At 38.1% G+C, this 14,634-nt stretch overlaps 1 protein-coding gene across 2 annotated transcripts in view; it reads right to left on the bottom strand.

Moving 5' to 3' along the window:
• Nucleotides 1-14,321: 14,321 nt before the first annotated feature.
• LOC121387510 (proline-rich protein 36-like) overlaps nt 14,322-14,634 on the bottom strand; it is an 18,705-nt gene continuing 18,392 nt past the window's right edge. For both annotated transcript variants that reach the window (XM_041518649.1, XM_041518650.1), the window contains one exon: nt 14,322-14,576. In XM_041518649.1, the coding sequence (XP_041374583.1) occupies nt 14,508-14,576 (69 nt within the window). In that variant the 3' untranslated portion in view covers nt 14,322-14,507. The remainder of the gene's footprint in view (nt 14,577-14,634) is intronic.

Below are 14,634 nucleotides of genomic sequence, written 5' to 3'. Positions count from 1 at the left end.
AGGCGCAGGCCCGGAAAGGATCTGTTGTGAAGAGGAAGGCGACCACTCCTCCGAGTGCCGCTCCAGCCAGGCCAAGTCGCCCCTCTCAACCGCCGCAGCCGGGGACAAAACCAGTGGAGCAGTGGTCACTGCAGGCCGGCCGTCTCCATCAGCGATACCAACAGCTGGTTAAGACGAACCTGACGGAGGCACGTCAACTGATGAGCCACCCAAAAGAACAGGCTTACCAACCTCTGCCAGATGGACGTAACGAGGGGGAATTCGCTGTGCACCGACTCAAGATGCGGGAGGGACAAAGCGCTGTATGCGTAACCATCCGCCGGAACGGAAGATTCAACCAAGGTCTGCTGCTATCGGAGATGGACAACCCGACACTACACCGAGTCCTCAAAACCGTCGCGGGTCCACACTACCGTCCAATCACCAAGACCTTAGCAGACTCCGATTACCGGCAGTTCCTCCAGCATCTTGAGACCACCGACTACATCGGATCCCCCTAGACACCAACCTTTCCTAGGACAGGTACCAACCTCCTTTATTGGGCTAGTTAGACTTTAAACGTTTTAGAAGCAGTTCAAAATTCTTATGTTTATTTTTTTATAATTAGTCTAACGCATTTTACTTTGGCGCCCGCTCAATTGCTCAAAATCACCTTAAAAACCTTTTGGCTGAGCAGTCTTAACTATTTTGGGTTAAATTTTAGAGTCCGGACATGTATTTGGATGCAGTTACTCTTTGTAGACTTAGGTAAAATACAGGCTTCACCGAGGAATCGAAATTCAGCCAATCAGAGCACGGCTCCCACTCGGTGTACTTCAAGTTTGCGAAGTGTCTGCTATTTGGTCCGCGCTCGCGTTGACCTTACTAAATGGCTTTTTTCCAAATTCCGCCCACCTCAAACTTACCCCCCCCCCCCCCCCCCCTGCTCCGGAGTTAGTCACTGGCGAAGTCACAGGCTAAATCCGTAGTGGGCGTGCCTGAACCTTAATAGAATGGTCCGTCCGTCCGTCCGAGAGCTCTTGTTCTCAGTGTGGAAATGATATTGTCACTATTGCTGTGATGTTATATTCTTAGAGGATTTCTAAGGTTAGTTATTTATATAGGCCAGTCAATCGACGACTTGACCCACCACAAATTGCAAGATTTTTAAAGGGACATTTTTCTTGAAACCTTGGACCCACGTAAGTAACATAGTAAAATTCTACTCAAAAATAATGAGTGAAACATTGTTTATTTTCATTTTCTAAATGTATAATTGTGTACCTTTTTGTAGTAGATTTGACCATATTTATAAAACATACTTAATAACAACCCTTATGGTATTTGGTATTTAAAAAATGGAAAGACGTTTGCTTTTATATAATTTACATAATTCATGGGTGCTGAATCCAAAAATAAATGTTGCCAACTGATCTTTCGAATATTTATCATTAAACATTCAAGATGGCCGCCAAATATATACAAAAACTAAAAATCTAATATCCAGGATTTTATATTGGGTACATTTATAACATTACAGGCTATTTTTATGTCTTTTGTATCAGATAATTAATATTTGATATATCTGTGATATTTAAATTAACCAGATTACAATAATTCCAAGATGGCCTCCATGTGAGTATTAAATCCAAAAATGTAATATCTGCTTTTAATTGGGGTACATTTATTATATTAGTGACCATTCCTATTTAGTTTATACGTGAAAGAATTCACTCTTAATACTGATATGATGTTGTAATCTGATTACAATAATTTCAAGATGGCCGCCATGCATTTATCAAAGCAAGTTATAGTTGTTATTCTAATGTCTTATCAATAATATCTTACCACATCAGATGCTTAAGAGATTTAGTGAAGCAAGTGATGATTTCAATGTCAGATACTCAGAGAGTTAGTGAAACAAGTGATGATTTCAATGTCAGATACTCAGAGATTTAGTGGTGGCAAGTGATGTAGATTGAATACTTCATTTGCTGTAGAACAATAGTCCTTAGAATAAAATAATAATATTTTACGTGTGTAATCACGTGGCAGCAAACATTACATTGAAAATAAATTGTGATGCAAAATATAAAAAATGGTGCCACATATCATGTCCTTGACTTTATTTACGTCAAATGTAGGCTTGCTGTACGAAAATTACATATACCAGTCATTTGTAATTTTTCGGCAATTTGCCCCATTGCCGCAGCTATCAAAACTGTCACTATACTCAGGTGAATTAACCTGGTACAGGCACGTTCTCTCCTGGTAGAGCTCTATCAATACGTGTTCGTTTGTTGAATCCATTGTGTCCATAATAAGCGAATAATTTGTGGTTTCAAACACGTATAATGTTTAATCACAATAACAAACATTGAATAAAACGCGGAAGTAAACGACAAAGAAATAATTATGACTCACTTAACAGGGTTTTCTTCTGATACCTGTACAAGTGTACTCTATGTATAAAAGTACACTTATGGTTTACTAATAATTTTACAATCAAAACTTTATTAAATGTTGTTACCTTTTTTTTAATTCCAAACACTCAAGTATTATCAGTCAAATATGTACACATTTAATGGTTTTGGCATGGTGGATATTTGACAGAAAGTTGTGAGAACGGTAAAGTTGACTACATGGTTGGGTAACCAAACCGGCCTCGGTGGCGCAGTGGTTAAGCCATCGGACTACAGGCTTGTAGGTACAGGGTTCGCAGCCCGGTATCGGCTTCAACCCAGAGCGAGTTCTCGAGGGCTCAGTGGGTAGGTGTAAGGCCACTACGCCCTCTTCTCTCTCACTAACAACTAACCAACCAACAACTAACCCACTGTCCTGGACAGACAGCCCAGATAGCTGAGGTGTGTGCCCAGGACAACGTGATTGAACCTTAATTGAATACAAGCACGAAAAATAAGTTGAAATGAAATGAATGGGTAACCCACGATTTGACTGAATTTTATTTTATTTAAAATTAATAAACGATTACAGTCCATGTCAGCATCCATTGTGTGTTGTTTTGTTTTGTTTTTGCTAGGGAGGGGGGGGGGGGGGGTAGTAGGGATTTGTTTTCTTGGGGGGTTATGAATAATTTAAGTTTGGTTTGACGTACGAAGGAGTCTAGTTGTTATAGAAATAACAGAAATGTACCATTGTGTGTGCGAATTAAAACCAAGAAGAACACTGTTTTTTTTCTGGGCCTAGTTGGTTTGTGCGCTAATACGACTGTACGCATTGCAAGACTGCCTACACCGAACATAAAACAACATAATGGCGGCCATTACGCCGTAAGCGTCGTTTTCGTATATGGTATATAATATTACCTACTTACAGTTTTATTTATTTATGAAGTGACTTTTTTAGTGTACACACGAATGTAGTTTTGTTGTTGTTTTGGGGTTATTTTTTTGTTTGTTTTTGTTTTGCTATTTGCAAAACACTTTTACTTTTGTTCTTAAGTAAAACCATATTGAAACTAGCCTAATGGAGGCCGACTTCATTTGTAACATGTCTCAATCAATCTGTTCAATCTCTTTAAAATAAATATAATAATATCATTCTGGAACTATACAATAACATTTACCAATATTTTATTTTTATCCTATTTAAATTGATCGAATAAACTTACCTATAAATTAAAAAGATGACAAAATTGAAAGCTCTTTTCTAAAATGTGACGTCACTGACATGGGGTCGTCTGTTTAAACACTACAGTACGCGACACAATACTATCGACGTGTTAAAATGTTATTTTCTTGAGTATTCTAGACAATTTGTGAGTCAAGTGTGTAAATTTTGCATGAAAACAAGATTATATTTCTACTGACGTGTAAAAACATGGTGGGGCGGAGGGATGTAGAAAGTGTGATTCTTTCTACGTCCGGATCTTGTTACATACCCTATATAGTTGGTATTCAAAACTTGTGGCACCATGTTACAATCATTTCTAGACACACAAACCATGTCTAACCTACCATACTCACTAAATCCCGATTAAAGTGCTTGCGTCATTATGAACAAATTAAATCTACCAACGACAACGTTACAAAATATCCCAGCCATTTTAAATGTGAGTTGGCGGCTTCCCTTCAAAATGACGTATATTCACTCAAAGGACAGTATACTGTGTAATTATTCTTATTTTTTATTATTTACAATAAAAAGATGTGTGATTTTTTTTATTTTTTATTAAACAAACCTACGTAATTTGGCCTCCCCCCCCCCCCACACACACACCACTCTCTCTCTCTCTCTCTCTCTCTCTCTCTCTCTCTCTCTCTCTCTCTCTCTCTCTCTCTCTCTCTCTCTCTCTCTCTCTCTCTCTCTCTCTCAGCGGTAATGTTATTCCAGGCGCATGGGCAACCCTCTCCATGTTCAAGCAATGGGCGGCTTAGCTGAAACAGGTGGAGATAACTCTATTCCAGATGGCGCGACGATCGACAGGGTCCCAGAAACCTGGTTTGTCTGACTGGCTTCAGGTTATAAGCGATCAACTGAGTGACTTGAAATTACGTATCAGTTTGTTTTAACAGTAAAGTAATATTTTAAATATCAGAATGTGTTTTGTTGCATTTCTCTTAATGTCTATCTAACTGGGAAAAGGACATAAAAAAAAAAGTTGAGTTTTTATGCGGCAAAGTGTACCCATGCACACGTTTTTATACAGTGTCAACACGAACGCATTGCGTATTATACAAAATATATATTTATTACCTTTACTGTTAATGTCTTTTCCACCATATCTAAGTATATAAAATACTAGACCGCCCTGTGTAGGAACGTCCTGTATAGAGCAGTCATCACTATATACATATATATATATATATATATATATATATATATATATATATATTTTAATACTACACACCTACACGTTATACCATCGAAGTCCCAAACTGCGTTCACCTAACAACAAAAACACGAATACGATATTTACGGAAATATTATTCTACATTTTTCAGCTACGATACGTGAAACAAAATAGATTTTAATCATTTAACGTAAAAAAATCAACAATTTGGATGTAAAACAAATCCATTCTAGTAAACAAAAGTGAAACACCCTACAGTAAACAGGAAAAAATGCGACGTTTCTAACTGCGTTCAGGCGCATGCGTTTGCAAAAAGTATCATCGTAATGCGTATGTGCAGTTCATTATTTTCCATTTTTAAGACAACTACATGAAAAAATATATGTTTCTTAATTATGCACAGTTGCCGAAAACTTAATTTATTCAAATTTTTTAAAGGAAAAATTCAATTTGTCAAGCGTTCTGGTTCGGTCCGCGTTTTACCAACACACATCGCTCACACTTGATGTCAATACTGATAGGTATTACGTCCATACCTGCGCATAGTTTGTAAAATATAATTTTTTTAATGAATTGATTCTAAATTAACCAAATTTATATACTCAAAATTATTTACAACTGTTATGAATGGATTATGAATACTATTCACTACAATAGAGGCACAAAAATGTATCATACCTTTTGCAGATCGAATATAATAATTGAAAACAAATTCTAACAACAGGGGTCCTAAAAATCATAAAAATTAAATTCTTTGGCCTTGTTGATCTGGCACGTGTGAGGTCATGTGACACGCATTGAATATTAAGGAACGTCCTGTACAGAGCCGTCATCACTATATATATATTTTTAATACTGGCACACGCACACGTTAAATATATATTCTTTTTTTCCCCGAGTATTATCCAAAATATACATATATTTTCTTTATATACAAAATATATATTTATTCCCTTTACTGTTAATGTGTTTTCCACCATATCTAAGTATGTAAAATACTAGACCGCCCTGTGTAGGAACGTCCTGTACAGAGCCGTCATCACTATATATATATTTTTAATACTATTATCCACAATATACATATATTTTCTTTATTATCAATCACTATATCAACATAACCCCCCCCCCCCCCCCCCACCATATATCTCAGTACACGTAAAGACAAACGTCAACTGGTAACGACTGGTAACCGTTACATGCAGCGTATACTATAGACCGTCCTGTGCAGAACCGTGCTGTATAGAACGTCCTGTACAGAGCCGATAAGGTTTTGGCCCCTTATGATCGTGGTATAACAAAGAATGACAAAGCAATGAAAAAATACAGCTATTGTCCGAGTTTGTTGGACCCTGACGAGTGACGCGCCACCTGTTTTATTATCTCCCCTGTTCTGAGCTAAGCCGCCCATTAAAAACCCCAAAGTTCAATGTATATTCCGGAAAAAAATGACTCGACCACCTACCCCCGTAGGATTTGTATTAAATGTTTTGGTTGCATTCGGCCGCCATTGTTAAAAGTTGCGTGAGGGTTACACTGGCGTAGTAAGCAGCGGAGGGCAAGGGGGGGGGGGGGCAAGGAGGGCATGTGTCTACCCCACTTTTCAGATATTTTGCTTTACTTTTGGTTTATAATAGTGTAAAAATGTGAAAATATAAAAGTGTGACACCCCCCCCCCCCCCCCCACCCCCCCTCCACGTTTTGGCATCTTCCTACGCCACTGGGTTGTGATTAACTGGTCAAACGTAGAAGTCAGTTGGATGGTATATTGTTTTGTTTAATGTTTTTAAACTTTATTTTAATATTTTAGCAGCATGTATGAATTGAAAAATGAAAACACCTGATAATTAGATAAGACGTCGCGTATTACATGTATATACTAGTAACGATGAAATACACCCATCCAGTGAATCCACATCTAGGTACAATAGTCTACCTTGGCTATTCTAGTAAATACCTCCATCCCTGCGTTAAGTTAGCTTTATTTAAGTTTCATGTTACTTTACAAAGAAACTATTTTTAAAATTGTTGTTTTGATTTTTATATCTGCCTCATTAAAACAATAAGAAAAATAATTGGATACAGATAATTTGACAACGACAACCACAACTGAGCAGAGGCACAACTCGAATATTAAATATAGCAATCTTATTAAAATTAGCTCTACTGGGCCTACCATGTGATAGTGGAGCTAATTTTAATTAAATTGAAAATATATTTAACAGAATCATGCTCCAAATAAGGTGACAATGTAAAATAAGTTTATATATTTTTAACGTGTGCTACTGTAGAAACAAAGTCCATTTTGGTCGGCCTTGTGGCCAGCTACATGTAGTATGGTAAAGAGCCAATAAGTGATGTGTGCACAATGATCACATTGTGGTACGGGCATGTTCATCGGCGGCGGAACGTTTTGAATCTTGGAGGAGGCAACGTGCAAGGCACGAACTATTTAGGGAGATCCGAGGGCATACTCACCCTGCCGGGCAATTAATATATATATATTTTTAATAATAATTTTGTTGTTTTTATAAGATGGGATGAAATGCCATTTTCTGGCATCTGAATAACATAATTACTAATGTAAAAAAACACACACAAAAAAACACAACCACCTCACAAAACCCCAACACATCTAAGCCTGTTTGTGTTTTATAACAGCAATCAGGTTAGGGCTTTTTGCGTTGTTGTTTATACCTGTAAATATGTCCACACCAGCGGCGGTGTCACAACCCGTTAAAGTTAGTTCTCTAACCTATTGTGCTGAACTTCCCATTAAATCATATTATGTAATAGACAAAATGCATAAATTATCACACAAAATGTTCGAAAGAGAACACTATTAAAAAAATCCATTATATTGCCACGATAACGCGTCTCTATAGTCTGTCCCACAGAAAACGCCTTTTTTTTCATGCCATGGAATTTACTGCACATTATTTATTTCTAAACAGATTGATTTGCAAGTTGCATATAAAAACAAAACTAGTTGGTTTTATTATTTCCAAAACGCATTTATTTGTCTTCGTACATGTACGTCAAACCAAACTGAAATTATTTACAAAATTAGTTGTATAGAATGATGGGACGAACTATAGGCATCTATATTTCAAAGGTTTCATGGGGGCGGGGTGGTGGGCATGCATCCAGCAAGTTGCCCTTTTTATAAAAATGTTTTAACCCCACCCATTTAAAAAATCCTGGATCCGCCCCTGGTTTGTAGGTCCTCCTGTTGCGATTTGGGCAGGGTTAGGTTTAGGGTTAGGGTTAGAGTATACGAACTGTACGGGTATCTGTTACTATAATGAGCGCATTACGCATTACGTCACTGCTGACAAGGTCTATTGATTAACACGTTAAGTCCGAAACACATTGTTGACAACCACGATAAATTACTCTTACCTTTAATTACCCATAGAGTTTCACAATATTTTTCCTTACAGAAATGATAATAAAAAAAAAACCCAACAACAACCCCAAAACATTACAATAATACAGATTCCACATGCTACCTACTATATCGACTCCGTTGAGATATCCCAGGACAAAAACGCATGTAATTTCTCGCACTGCGATTTTCTATTATTATTATTATTATTATTTATGGACTACCTACTCTTCAAGAAGGGTGAAAGCATCAGAAGTATATGACGTAATTAACATGATGTCATGGCATTATACCATAACGCATGTCACGACGTTATTAGATTACATTACATCCTTCCACCCCTTATGTAGAATATTCCATACAAACAAACAAAAAAGAGAAAAAAAAAAAGAGAAAAAAAAAAAAAATGGCAAACCGGCAAAATATTGCTTTTTTGTTTTGTCCTAGTAGCTTTTGAATGGCTCAGTGTGAAGGTGTCAGACCACACCACCTTCTTCTCTCACTAACAACTAATAATTAACCACTGTCCCTGACAGACAGTTCAGGTAGCGTAGCTAAGCTATCGTAGGCTACTCAAGGCTGGGGGCTCGCATCTCAATGAGTTCTTAATGGGTGGGTGTAAGACCACACCACCTTCTTCTCTCACTAACAACTAATAATTAACCACTGTCCCTGACAGACAGTTCACGTAGCGTAGCTAAGCTATCGTAGGCTACTCAAGGCTGGGGGCTCGCATCTCAGTGAGTTCTTAATGGGTGGGTGTAAGATCACTACACCATATATATATATATATCTCCTCTCTCTCTCTCTCTCTCTCTCTCTCTCTCTCTCTCTCTCTCTCTCTCTCTCTCTCTCTATATATATATATATATATATATATATATATATATATATATGTATGTATATACAGCGCTCAATTTTTACGGTCATCCGGTCGTCTATGACGACGTAATATTCAGTCGGGCAACTTAATTCTATGATACATATAATTAAATTTTCTTTGCGTCTAAACACTTTACGGCAATCTGATTGGTCCAGAGGTGCTTATTTTTTTCGTTCATATCTCGATGAACCGAACAAATTTAAGCCACGCCTACTACCCCCCCCCCCCCCCCGCCCCCCTCCCCCTCCCCGACTCGCACTACTTTTGTGTAACAAGCCGGATTATTCTGGCAATCATATTTAGATATTTTGAAGAAAACACGAGAAAAATGTATACGTTAAATTAATGGAAAATGCTATAGCAGAGTAGACACCCACACACACCCAAAAGCCCCAACCTCTTCGCTAATCATGGCACGATATACTTATCAACCTATTAAGTAATAAATATCAGTGAGTCTGACATTGAAATTTTACGTACACAGATAGCCACTATATCGCCTCCTATCTGTTACATGTACACCTAGAATTTGCCGAAGAAATCATGTAGGAAACTTCACTTCTGTAACTTACTTGTAATCACACCAAAACCGGCTTCTTTGTTCTTGGTTTGGCATCCGATGTTCTACAGCTGTTGGCGAAAATTAAACGGTTCCACCAACAGCATAAATGTTAGACACGTTCTCTTCGTTCACTTTCATAAAATATAAACTAAACACGAATAGGACAATTCCTTCCAATATAACTAAACGACTGTACAAATGCACAGCAGCTAGAGGAAATGACGTCATTTGCAAAAAAATCACCTGATTCAAATGATAGTGAATGAACGTTCGCATTCTTAGGCGACATAAGTATCAATGAAGTTTACGCAAACAATACCAGTGGCGTCGGAACTGGGGCGGCAATATTTAGACAAAAAAACAACAACAAAACAAAACAAACCATCTTTAATTTTTGGGTGTGAGGTCGGGATCGGGAAGTTAATTTTAGTAATGCCAGCAACAAACGCCACAAGCGAAAGATCATTTTCTGCTTTGCGCATTGTCAAAACCTACCTCCGTTCCAGCACGACGCATGTGATGTTGCTTCATGTACACAGAGACGCCACTGACAATATGGAGTTATGTCAGGTTGCAAACACGTTTACAAGTTGTAAAGAATCTCGACTGGCAAATTTCAGCAAATTCTAGGTGTACATGTAACAGGTAGGAGGCGATATAGTGGCTATCTGTGTACGTAAAATTTCAATGTCAGACTCACTGATATTTATTACTTAATAGGTTGATAAGTATATCAGCCAGTTGATATCAATGATTCTGAGATTGGGATGTTTTATAACCTTGGATACAAGTCTTATTTGTTTCCCTGTCAATGGTAGTGTGAAGAATGTAGATCCTAACCAAATGACATAGTGTGGATCAAAATCCAGGCTGAAAATACAAAGGGATAGATTACAGGTTCTGCAATCAATCACATGGATCAAGGGTCATAACTCTATCTTGTTATGAGTCAAAGCCCAGGCCAAGCTACAAAATGATATAGGCTATCATTTAGTAACTTGTACTGATGTGTAGGAGGACAGTTATAATTTAAAAGCTAAATTGAGTTATGCCACTTGGCCCATATTTTCATCGCTTTATAAGGTGATTCAATACCATGGCTTTATATAATAGCAACAACTGACTGTACTATGTTGTTTGTTTATTATTTTGTAATACATTCTAAAACAGTTTACACACATGTAAAATGGTATTTGCATTTTGCACACTTCCAAATATGTCGAAGAAAAGGGTACAGATGGCGAGACCTCATAGAAATCAGACAAACATTTTCATTGTCATAAAATTATCGGTGAAATACGCTTTTTTTACCAGTACTTTTGCTACAAAAATATGTATGAGATACCTACTAAAATTGTATCTTAAATGCAGCAGAATGCAGGAAATGGCATCTAGAATTCAATTTTTTTTTTCGGGGAAGCATGCACCCGGACCTCGTCCCCCCCCCCACCCCTCCCCTCATCACTCCCTCGCTTCGCTTGACATCCGCCTCCCAATATTAATTTGCTTCCGACGCCCCTGAAATACTACCGGCGTATTTAAAGCTAAACAAAATAAATTCAGTTATGTATTGTTAAAGTATGCATATAATTTTAATTATAAGATTTGACCGCAATTATTTTTTGGTTCATGCAAGTATGAACCGAAAATACGATGTGCACACTGTTGTATGACCCGCGGGCTCACACAGTTGCGGTCAATTCTTAAATATTGAGTAGTTAATAGTCTAAAACTCCTTTTCTTTAAGTTTCTATAATGCTTTCCGACATTTTTTCGGGGGGGGGGGGGGAACAATTGCCCCTGCCCCCCCCCCCCTTGCCCCCATACTAGCTACAGCCCTATCTTTTCACTCACTAAGGGGCCGTCCATAATTTTCAACATTTTCACGAGCGTAAAAAGCATACACTTTTGACCACCAGCCACTTTTCATATGTTTTTGCTTTATAATAGTGTAAACATGTGTAAATATAAAGATCCCCCCCTCCCCCCCCACACACACACACGTTTTGGCACCTTCCTACGCCACTACTAACAATTATTATTAATTAACTCCTGACCTGCTGCAGTTTCTAAGATGTTATCGACTAACAGAGACTTTTTAACGATTGTAATTACATATCAAATATATTTTTTTGCATAAAATATTAGTGGCTGTATATTAAAAGTGTTTCTGATCGTTCTACTATTTGTACTAGGTTAAATTTCCTTTTATTTCCTCAAATATATTTGTTCGTACGGGAGGGGACCAAGGGCAAAGGGCACATAGAGCAACTACTGGAACAGGGCACTTCAATGGAAATTGTACATAAATTGTTAAAACTGTTATTTGTTTTAGGGACAGGGACAAGTCCCCCTGGGCCCCATCCTTGGATCTGCCCTTGAATGTGTTTAACCCAGGGAATTGGATCCTTCAAGTCGACCAACTCAGGCGAACGCTCTCTGACCGAGTTACTAGTAAATCGTGACCTATGGAATAATGGTTGCGGACTTCATCGAAAAACTGTACTCATGTCATTTGGGGGGCTGGGGGGGGGGGGGGGGGGGTAAATCACATCCGACAATCAATCACCCTTTTTTGAAAGCTATGTTTTACCCCGTATAATTATGAGAAAAAACAACCCCGCATCAATGGAAACTAAGCCTTAAATTTTTAAAAATTGTTGGTTTGGGTTTTTTTGGGTGATAAATTGGTATTAACGGGTGTATATTATTTACATGTATCTTGTGTCAACAACTCGTGGGTTGCTGCTTTTGCCGACCAAGAAGAAGAAGTGGTTTTATTTAACAACGCACTCAACACATTTTATTTACAGTTTATATTAGTGGCAGCATTATGGTTAAGGACCAAACAGATATTGAGATATTCCAATGGCTACTCCTTCCGACAAAGCAGACAGGGATCTTTGAGCTGCACTTACCCATAGACAGTACAGTACATACCATGGCCTTTGGTATACCAGTCGTGAGGCACTGGTTTGAACGATAAAAAAACCCATGGTAGGTCCAGGGCGGCGGGACCTCTCTCGACTGAGTTATATTCCGCCCCTTGCCGACCACAGTCTGGACATATGATGATAACACTTCCAACTCATCTAAAGCAAATGACACAATAATTCAAGGCATTTCTACCATTACTTTTGTGTTAAAGTTCTTGATGGACTACCGTGTTTATAAATCAATATAGAAAATAGAAATGTTTATTTTAGGTGAAGATATATAATTAGAAGCATTATGGATGCAATTGTGTCCATTTGTGTTAAGTAGTGACACTAGTGGTTGAAGATGAGACTGCATCAACATAATCAACCATTAGTGAAGAAAAGCATTCAAAGATAATTAAAACACACACACACACACACACACACACACACACACACACACACACACACAGATATATATATATATATATATATATATACTAATAATAAATTTTTAAAATACATAGCACACGCCACGTGGTAGTAGTTCATGGGTTTTGTTGTGTTTTGTGTCTTACACATAATGTGAAATGGGCCAGCATGATTAATAAATTATATAGACACAAAGTTAACATCTTTTTTTTATTGTAATTACTGTTTATAATGAGTAAAACGGAAATCTGACCAAAGGAAGGCCTATCAATCAGTGACTTGAACAAAAACAGTCGGTTCTAAATAATTTTTATCCCGAAGAACTATACAAAATATTGATTACAGAACATGTGGAATTTGTTGCTTGATGAATTACTGGATTGTGTTTGTTGATTAAATACATAAATAAAATGTTTGATTATTCAGTGTTGTTGTTTTTGGCTACGAAAACTATTTAAACGAACAAGCTTAGAAATGCATTTTTTTATTTGAGTCGTGATCGATCACGGCTTGTGACCAACGCCAGATGTCGCTACATCTTGCTACATCCGGCATCTGTGGTGTCGTGGTTAAGCCACCGGATATAAGTCTGGAAGGTACAGGGTTCGCAGTCTGGTTCGGGCTCCCACTCAGAGCGAGCTTTAACGACGCAGTGGGTAGGTGTAAGACCACTACACCCTCTTCTCTCTCACCAACCACTAATAGTTAACCAATGTCCTGGACAGACAGCCCAGCGAGCTGAGGTGTGTGTGCCCAGGACAGCGTGCTTGAACCTTATTGGATATAAACACGACAATAAGTTGAAATGATTTGAAAATGCTGTATATGGCTGAACTGTTTTAACACATAAATTAAAGTTATAACTGACAACAATTAAGCAATTGTTTTTACTTACTGAGGAAACAGTGGGTAAACAAATTGAACAATTCCGCATAATAAAACAATGACTGGTATATCAATTGGCTACGCATCGCCGCAATTCCCCTTCCCCACTCCCTCAAAGAAAAAAAAACCCCACCAGCAATAACACACACAGAAAACAACAGCAACAGCACACACAGAAAACAACAGCAACAGCACACACAAAAAACAACAGCAACAACACACACAGAAAACAACAGCAACAGGCAAGAGCACACAAAGAAAACAACAATAACAAAAGAAAAATAAATGTCATCAACCCCAGCAAAAACAAAAGCACCTAAAAACAAACTAAACCACAAACAAACATTGCCACCCTCACCCCCACCCCCGTTGCGCACGTGTGTCTCCCCCACTTCACATTCTGTTCCTCCGACTCTGGTTGTAATCCTGTCCTGTCTTCTCCCCACAAATCACAATAACCAGAGTTGTACGTATTTCATTTATTTCGTTCGGTATTGACTGTATTAAAATTGTGGCAAGCTTTGCAGCAATAGTTAAGTCCAGACAGGACGCCAATGTTGCTCTGTCCATGCTTTAAAGACACCACGGCCAGGTGTGTTCTATACAGACACATGTATCGTGTTTGCCTTACGGACACTCCCAGTTTTGTTCTATACAAACGCAACCATCATCCCGCGTCTCCTCCTCGTCGGCACAACCCCCACCATCCTTCGGACAACCTGCAATCATTAATAACCATAATATTAATAATAATAATAATAATAATAGTCCCCCCGA

Source organism: Gigantopelta aegis, chromosome 13 (assembly GCF_016097555.1).
Source record: "Gigantopelta aegis isolate Gae_Host chromosome 13, Gae_host_genome, whole genome shotgun sequence".
In the NCBI taxonomy this organism is placed as follows: Eukaryota; Metazoa; Mollusca; class Gastropoda; order Neomphalida; family Peltospiridae; genus Gigantopelta; species Gigantopelta aegis.
This window is presented reverse-complemented; position numbering and strand designations above follow the sequence as displayed.